The sequence below is a fragment of the Denticeps clupeoides genome, unplaced genomic scaffold, assembly GCF_900700375.1.
Source record: "Denticeps clupeoides unplaced genomic scaffold, fDenClu1.1, whole genome shotgun sequence".
NCBI lineage: Eukaryota > Metazoa > Chordata > Actinopteri > Clupeiformes > Denticipitidae > Denticeps > Denticeps clupeoides.
In genome coordinates, this window is record NW_021630084.1 from 151545 (window position 1) to 161015 (window position 9471).

The following is a 9471-nucleotide window of genomic DNA, read 5'->3' on the forward strand; positions in this document are numbered from 1 at the left end:
CGACGTAGGATTAGGTTGCGCGGGGGGCTGCAGTTTCAGTTTGTTTTATTCACCATTTTGAGCGTCTGGAGGTAAAAATTACGGCCGCCGGCGTCATTTCACGGCGGAAGCGGAGCCGCGGAGCGAGTCTTTGTGCGAAGAGTCCGGGCCGCGTTGCTGCACAAGTGGGACGCTTTTGTTCTTCGGCGGGCTTTTAATCCTCGGAGCCGCAGGCAGGATGGCGCGACCAGTCAGGTAGGATTGTGCTCCGGCCGAGCCGGACGGCGCTCGGCGTTCGCCCCGCGGCCGCGGCGGGAGCTTCTTCTCCGCCGGTGCGGGCTCCTCGCTGCAGGACAAGGACAAGGACGCGGGCGTGCGTCTCGTTGCGTGGAACCGGGCGGCGGGGGACACGGCCTCGTCTGCGGCCGGTCCACGCGGAGCGGTCGGCGCGGTTCGGGCTGCGCCACGACGCGTGTTTTTCATCGTTACCGGTCGTGTGATTGTTGGATTTTTATTGTGTAACAGTAACACGGACGGGGGGATTTTCAGCTCAAAACGCGCGCGGGCGAGATCAGACTCGGTTTGTGCGCGGACCGCGGCGGTGACGTCAGCGAGGGGCGGGCCTGTCGTGGCCACACCCCCTCCCCGTTCTGTCTGATGGGCGCTAATTAAACCGGGTCAGAGCTGTAATGAGCGGGCAGCGAGCACAACCTCATGCGGAGAGGAAAATGGTTCCAGTTGAGTATGGATGAAGCTGGCGCGGTTTTTTAATGTTGTTTCTGGGTGTAGATGAGGTGGAGGAGGTGAGGTCGCTTGTGTTGAAGACCTGTAGAGGAGGAGGAGATGAAATGGCTTGTGTCGAAGACCTGTAGATGAGGTGGAGGAGGTGAGGTGGCTTGTGTGGAAGACCTGTGGAGGTGGTGAGGTCGCTTGTGTCGAAGACCTGTAGATGAGGTGGAGGAGGAGATAAAATGGCCTGTGTGGAAGACCTGTAGATGAGGTGGAGGAGGAGATAAAATGGCCTGTGTGGAAGACCTGTAGATGAGGTGGAGGAGGAGATAAAATGGCCTGTGTGGAAGACCTGTAGATGAGGTGGAGGAGGAGATGAAATGGCATGTGTGGAAGACCTGTAGATGAGGTGGAGGAGGTGAGGTGGCTTGTGTGGAAGACCTGTGGAGGTGGTGAGGTCGCTTGTGTCGAAGACCTGTAGATGAGGTGGAGGAGGTGAGGTGGCTTGTGTGGAAGACCTGTGGAGGTGGTGAGGTCGCTTGTGTCGAAGACCTGTAGATGAGGTGGAGGAGGAGATAAAATGGCCTGTGTGGAAGACCTGTAGATGAGGTGGAGGAGGAGATGAAATGGCTTGTGTGGAAGACCTGTGGAGGTGGTGAGGTCGCTTGTGTCGAAGACCTGTAGATGAGGTGGAGGAGGAGATAAAATGGCCTGTGTGGAAGACCTGTAGATGAGGTGGAGGAGGAGATGAAATGGCCTGTGTGGAAGACCTGTAGATGAGGTGGAGGAGGAGATAAAATGGCCTGTGTCGAAGACCTGTAGATGAGGTGGAGGAGGAGATAAAATGGCCTGTGTGGAAGACCTGTAGATGAGGTGGAGGAGGAGATGAAATGGCCTGTGTGGAAGACCTGTAGATGAGGTGGAGGAGGAGATGAAATGGCTTGTGTCGAAGACCTGTATCATCCCCAGATGGATTGGCTTCATCAATGGGCTGGGTCCGGTTATTTCTGGGTGTATTTGAGATGGTGGTGGAGGTAACTGGACACTCTGGGGTTCGAGTTTTTAGTTTCACTGCTCAGAAGCTGAAGCTGCTCCTTCATCTACTGATGACTTCTTGGAGTCGACTTCATTAACTCCTCACGCTTGCCGTGGTGATTATGATTATAATGAATTTTGACTCTTGTTCCTGCAGCTGGTGTGGGCAAGTCCTGGATCATCTCTCACTGCTCAGTTTATTCCCATTTCACACTTTTAATCGTTTAATCGTTCAAATGTTCCATGTAGAACCAGGTTCTGGAGAAACGTTATTTAGTTTCACTAGGTAACGTCTAACATGTGTATATATATAAACCTCAATATCTGCTCTGCGGCCATCACATGGTGCAGAACGTGTCCTCCGTGAAAGGCGGCGTGTGGGGACAGAACCTTGCTGAAGGGGAACTCGGTGGCAGTGTTTCTCACTCGCTAGGTTTTTTTAGCATTAAATAATAACGTGGTGCGTGGACCTGACCTCCAAGTCCCACCATCACATCCGCTCCGCAGGAACAACGTTTAATGTTAATGTCTCTGTTGTCTTTGGTTCCGCAGGAACAGGAAGGTGGTGAACTACTCGCAGTTCAACGAGTCGGACGATGCAGGTAACGGCCCAGAATAAAGTGAATACACAGCAGCACAGCACACGGTGAACACAGTGAAATTTGTCCTCTGCATTTAACCATCACACTTGGTGAGCAGTGGGCAGCCATGACAGGCGCCCGGGGAGCAGCGTGTGGGGACGGTGGCACCTCAGTGGCACCTTGGTGGGTCGGGATTCGAACCGGCAACCTTCTGATTACGGGGCCACTTCCTTAACCGCTAGGCCACCACTGCCCAAAAAGCGCATTCCCTGCGCATTCTACGTGTCTCCATACTCGATAGGCTGCGGAAAGCGTAGCGTGTACATCGAACAGGCGCGGCGGGAATTTATATAATAAACCTTTTACAGCTACATCAGCGTACAGCGTGATCGTATACCAGATAAAACAAGTTCTACTGAAAACCCATAAGGCCAGTGAAGCACTAGGTATTCGTATGATGCGTTTTTGCAGTTTCTATAAAATTTAAGGATTTTCTCAACATTTAAATATTTGACATTATTAATAATAAGGGGTACTAGAAAATATTGATACAATATGTGGTGATATTGTGTCGATACACATTGAATATTTTACATAAATGTTTAGTCCAAAATCAAATTCTGAGTTTTGGCTGAATCTTGAACGCGATGTGGGCCACAGGGTCCCGTACGTCAGTCAGAATTTCAGAATATCACAATATGTTCTGATATAAGTGCACCCCTATAAATAACACCACGCTTCTTCATTACGGAACCGAACGGGGGCTACTGGCACGCCTGCATTTGATGTATTGAGTCTGTGGTATTTAGACCTTTAAACTCTCCATTTAAGGGTTATTAGTCTTTTTAATGATATTTAACACTTTTTTTATTTTTTTTTATTTTTTTATTTATTTATTTATTTTTTTGATCATAATAATTTGACATTTACACCTTTCAGAGGAAGATTATGAAAGAGGTGCCGAGAAGCCCAAGAAAATGCGTGTGGCCCCACGCGAGGTGAAGCATAAGAAGTCCAAAAACTCCCAGGACGAGAGGTAACATGCTGATGTGGTTTATAGTCCGAAGCTCCACGTCACAGCAGTAGATGTTTGTTGATCTTCTTTCTCTCGTTTTTCCAGCGAAGACTCCGATGATAAGCGGCCCAAACCCAAAAATGATTCTGCAGGTAAGACCCCGTTCTCCCGAGTCATCACCGGGGTGTCTGGTGGCGAAATTCCAGAACCTTCAGTAAGTGGGCTGACGACAGTTCCGCTTCTGTTCCAGTTCTGATAAATGTGTGTGCGTAGTTAATGAGCGATAAAACGCTGCTTACGAGGTCACATTGCTCAGTGCCAGACCACGCCAACAGGGAACCTGCTGGTTGTGGAGAGAACTGAGGGTTTGGGGTGCTGCCCTGTCTTTCAGACGACTTTGGGAGTGATGAAGATAACGACTTTGGAGAGGAGGAGGAGGAAGAGGAGGACGGGGGGAGCGACTACGAAGCCAAAAAAGGGAAGAAGGGAGGAAATCGAGGAAAGCCGGAGAAGGCCAGTAAGAGGTCGCTGAAGAGGAAACGGGGTGCAGGTGAGGTGATGGGGTCAGAGGTCAGAACATTCCTCATGCGAAGTGGCCTTATTTACGTAATGTGTGTGTGTGTGTGTGTGTAGATGATAGTGACGACGATGCCGATGGAAATCGGAAGGTGAGGCAGGTCCGCCAGGCCGCCTCCAAAGCAGTGTCCAAACAGAGAGAGATTCTACTCGGGGACGGCGGCAGCGAGGACGAAGAGCGTGATGAAGAGGAGCCAGCCTATGTGGACCGTACGTCACCATGGCAACAGGCTGCTGCCAGTCACCCCTTACCTTCTGTATTATAAAGTAGCGTGTGTGTGTGTGTGTGTGTGTGTGTGTGTGTGTGTGTGTGTGTGTGTGTGTGTGTGTTGTCGTCTGATCTGTCTCTCTGCTGCTCACAGAGGAGTCAGGCAGTGACGAAGATTTCATGGTCGAGGATGATGATGACAGTGATTATGGACGCTCCAAAAAGAAGACTAAGAAGGTGATAAGGAGGGGCCGTCCTGAGAGGAAGGAGAAGAAGTCCCCCAAACCTCGACTCAAGGCCACAGGTAGGATACTCAGAGAGGGAGGGCGTCACCAGTATGTGACCTAAAGTTCTTTTTCATTGACTAAAAGGAGGTGAAATTGCTTGTTGAGGACCTGTAGACAGAATGTATGTCGAGGAACATGGAACAAGTGAGAACGTCTTCCGTGTCTGGAATGGATGTAGAGTAGGAGTGTATATCGGCAAGGATCTCACGATACCATTATCGTACTATATTGATTGGGTTAAATAGAATCGCATTAGTAAAAAAAAAAAAAGCTGGTTTCACACCTACAGGCTTTAGTGCTTGAACTCAACTTTGAGACCAGTGAACTCTGGGTAAATTTTGATGTCGTTTTGTACGATTAATGTACGCCACCTCCTGTGTTGTCTCCAGTGCATCAGCAAATTGTTTCCAAATGTATGTTTTGCCCAAAGTCATTGTGAATGCATTTTTTATTTTTTATTTATATATATATATATAAATAAATTGCCATGGCAACAGCCACAGTAAATTTACTTTAATCGTGTCCATCCAATCTCGTGCAATCAGTCCACGACAGCAGATCTGCTTCCTGTATTTACCTGAGTTCCCATGGTGAAACATCTCGCCAATCAGCAGAGGGAACGTTCCCTGTATGAAATGGAATTGAACCAAGAGGGAAATGCAGGGTTTCCGTGGATCCTTAAATTCTTGGGTTACATTTTTTTCCAAATTTTCCGGTTCTCCAACAAACGGAAAATTGTACAAAATCTACAACAGAGTGAATAAAAAGATTGTATTCACGGTTGGGGGTCCTAGTGAACCGGAATTGATCACTTCATTACATTTACAGTATTTATCAGACGCCCTTATCCAGAGCGACTTACAATCAGTATTTACAGGGACAGTCTCCCTGGAGCAACATAGGGTTAAGTGTCTTGCTCAGGGACACAATGGTGGTAAGTGGGATTTGAACCTGGGTCTTCTGGTTCATAGGCGAGTGTGTTACCCACTAGGCTACTACCACCCGCGTCATCGATGGTAACTTGAAAGCACGTTCTAAGTCTCTCTGGATACGGGCGTCTGCCAAATGCCGTAAATGTAAATGGATGTAATGTAAACGGGTCCGAATTCGTCTTTTGTGGTGTTGAAGTAGGTAAAACGCCTACTTACAAAGAGCCACCCTGAGACAAGGAAGAAAATGAGAGCAACAAGTGCCAATTCTCACTCTGCTTCTCTACAGCGAGAGCCACGTCTCATGCCGATGACGTCAGACCATTCCTTTCGTGGCGAGTATCAACTTCTGCCGCCAGGTGGCAGCAGAGATCCGTATATAATTTACATTTACAGCATTTATCAGACGCCCTTATCCAGAGCGACTTACAATCAGTATTAACAGGGACAGTCCCCCCCTGGAGACGCTCAGGGACACGATGGTAGTAAGTGTGGTTTGAACCTGGGTCTTCTGGTTCATAGGCAAGTGTGTTACCCACTAGGCTACTACCACCCCCGATGATAACCTTCATGGAACTAAAAGCTAAAACAGCATTTATAACAGATTTTGGGCGGTGTCCCAAGTATGAGTAGCGTTACTCCACGATAATAATACTCAAGTACAAATAAAAAGGAATCGTCCAAAAATGTACTCAAGAATGCATGTAGTGATAAACTGTTTATTTTTTTAAGGAACTGTATTTGGACAGAAAAATATATGGTATTTTAATACCATATATAATTCTGGTGTTTCTTAATAACATTAACTTATTAAAGATTTGTATTCATTAATGGGCTAAATCTGAGTGTACAAACTACATATATGTGTGTGTTAGCATTGGTATATTAAATTAAACGGCCAAACGCTAATTCCTTCTGCTATTGAAAATGTTTAATTGGCTACTGACACCATTTAACAAAATGTGAACAAACGTAAAAAGTGTCCATATGAACGATGACTATTCAGAGACATTATTCCACATTATGCCACATTATTCCAAGCTGGTTTGTGTGAGGTCATGTGACTGTGGTGGTATTTAGTGGCGGTAGCGGCCTAGTGGGTAAGATACTCACCTATGACCCAGAAGACCCAGGTTCAAACCCCACATACTACAATCGTGTCCCTGAGCAGGACACTTAACCCTGAGTGTCTCCAGGGGGGGACTGTCCCTGTAACTACTGACTGTAAGGCGCTCTGAATAAGGCAGTCAGAAATGTGTGGTCATGTGACTGAAATGACATCATGTGGTTTATTGTTGCTACTTCTGAATGGTAAAATGTGTTAGATCTACTGCCGTATTGTGTTCGTATTAAGTTCTGGCCCTCGCGATGTCTGCTGAGAAACAAATGTAGTTGAAGACCTTTAAAAGTATTAAATTTGGTTTCCTTAAACCTGAAGAAACCCTGAAAATGATCTCACCGACTGATCTGGACCAAAGCAAATAATCCAAAAAGCAAATAAAATGGAATCCGTTTTCTTTGACTTAAACTGGACTAAAATAGTCATGGATAATTCTGACTAAAATGTTCAGACTTTGTCTACTGAAACCTGACCGGACTAAAATGAGTCTGGACGTGACCTAAGACTAAAATGACCGCTTGATGCAAAGACTGAAATTGAAATGAAAACGAACAGACCCAGGACAGGACAGGGCGTTAGTTAGTTATTAAAATCCTGCTGCTCTGCTGGTTCTGCTCCACACTTCCAGGGAAAGTCCAACTTCTGCAGTTACCTGGAGATAGAACGCTGTCTGTGGTGGTAACTTTCATTTATGGTCCCTTTCAGTGACACCCAGCCCAATGAAAGGAAAGGGCAAAGGTCGGCCGAGCGCCAAGGCCCTGGAGAAGCGCTCTGCTAAGGAGGATGAGGAGGAGGACGAGGAAGATGCAGACAGTCCCCTGGAGGAGGAGGAAGAGGAGGTGGAGAAGAAAGATTCTCCACCTGCCCGCAAGGCAAAGAAGGAAGCGCCTGCTGACGATGACGAGGAAGAGGAGGAAGAAGAGGAGGAGAATGGCTCTGAGGAGGAAGCTCCATCAGGGGAGGATTAGCTGGGTGCTGCGTTTCATCCCCCTTTTTCTCCCGTTTGTGTTTTTATTTCCTGTCATGGTGCCCTGGCTCAACCGACCGAACTCTACTCCTCTTTTTACAAGCTGGACTCCGCCCCTCTGTCTGTCTGTCCGTTCGTCCGTCTCTCTCTCTGTCTGTGTGTGTGTGTGTGTGTGTGTGTGTGTGTGTGTGTCCTGTTTTTTCATGTAAAGCGTAAAGGAGTCCTCATCTTCGTCTCTCACTGATACTAAACCTTTCTGATCAAAGTGAACTGAGCAGAACACACACACACAACCACAGGAGAACGAAATCCCAACACTACACCATGTATCATCAGGAGGGTGAGATTGGAGGTGATGGTGATGAAGATGTTCCTCATTAGTAAACATCAGAATTCAGCTGCAGTGAGGGCATCTTCATCACCATCATCATCGTTGTAGTTCAGCTGCATGATTCTGGCTGGAGATCAGACGTCCTCCCTTCAGTTTGTTCTTGTGATCGGAGGATGGACGTGTTCTGATTGGGGATTGGAGTGTGGTGAGGTTGGGCGGGGCTTGAACGGGTTTGGATCATTTCTATGCGAGAAACTGAAAACGTTTTTTGTTTTGTTTTTTTTTTTATGCTTTTAATGTCTGCTTTATTGGGATGGTCAAACTTTTGTTCGATATCCTGACCTTTGACCCTTCACTGACCTTTACTGGTAATGTTGTTTTTCTCTGACCTCTGGTTTGTCCATTTCTGTGCTGTTGAAGTCACAGGAAGTGATCTGGTTTTAGAGTTGAACCACTTGCTGTTGGTTTCATCGTTTGAGCCAGGAATCCGTTTCATTTCCAAAGTTTATTATTTTTTTTTTTTGTATTTTTTAATAAAGAGAAATAAAGAGTTGGTTCATTTTAAAGAGAAGATTCATTTTTCTGTTTGATTTTCTCTCATCTGCTCTGTTCTTCACAATGAGCTGACATGTTCCTCTACTGGTCTAGCAGCGTCTGAATTCCCGCTTGAGATCTTGAGATGACCTGTAACGTAGGTGGCTTGGTTGTGGTCATTCCAGACTGGACCCCAGAGCCATGGTGAAAACATCCACTCAAAAGTCACAGATACGTCACCTCCGACTTCCTGCTGTGTTGAACCTGGTCTCGAACGCTGCTGTGAGACCAGACCTGTTCCTACACTTGGAGACCTGTAGTGATGGCGACCTTTTCAATCCAGGAAGCCACAGCGCCACCTACAGCACCTCCAGATGATCGTGTGAACAGGCCTCCCTCCGTTCGTTCGTTCATAACCATCGTGCATCATAGCGTTTCTGTTTGTGGGGGTCAGAGGTCAGTGTGTGTGTCTTAGGGGGTCTGACGTTTTTAAAGGAGACACTGATGATGATTACCGTTTCCCTGCCTCCAATAAATCAACTTTTTTACAGATTGAACTGATACCTGCTCTCTGTATTTTTGTATTTTAAGTTATTTTTTTAATCCTTTCAGGTCACCTGATTTCTGTATTGTGTAATCTATGGAAGATCTGGGAATGGGGTGGAGGGAACCAGGCTCTTTTATTCTCCGAAAACATTAACAAATATCACATTTAAATAGAAATCTGCACATGCATGGCGGGACATGTTGGGAACTATAATCTAATAATTACAGCAATGTACAGAAACACAGAACATGTCCACGCATCATTTCCTGAAGTACATGGATAAATTCTTCGATGTAATAATGTACACACATCGCCATCCCTCTTTTTATTACCTGAGTTCAATTCCTGTATTTATGGATCATTGCATTTACATGAATACAGCCATTTTTAATACAAAATGAATAGAAATGCATTTGTGCTCTCAGTGTAGGAAATTCCCTTTTTAGAAAATAGCACCTAGAACCAGTATTCTCAGTCCAGAACTAGTACATCTGAAGTCGTGTGTGAGTTCACACTGATTTTGGTGCACGGTGATGCACTTGTGGAATAAAACCAGCATCTCGAATCGTCTGATTTACCAGACCTTCTAACATTGATCTGCATGAGACGACCTCGGGCTGGGATGAAAGGTGT

General features: G+C 46.4%; 1 protein-coding gene across 1 annotated transcript; it reads left to right on the plus strand.

Annotated features, from left to right (window-relative positions):
- nucks1a (nuclear casein kinase and cyclin-dependent kinase substrate 1a) lies at nucleotides 1–8328 on the plus strand. The gene is made up of 8 exons (XM_028968427.1): nucleotides 1–234; nucleotides 2296–2345; nucleotides 3264–3360; nucleotides 3445–3491; nucleotides 3731–3889; nucleotides 3973–4125; nucleotides 4278–4427; nucleotides 7165–8328. The coding sequence occupies exons 1-8, from the start codon at nucleotides 218–220 to the stop codon at nucleotides 7425–7427; spliced, it is 936 nt and encodes a 311-aa protein (XP_028824260.1). The 5' UTR covers nucleotides 1–217; the 3' UTR covers nucleotides 7428–8328.
- The last annotated feature ends 1143 nt before the right edge of the window (nucleotides 8329–9471 follow it).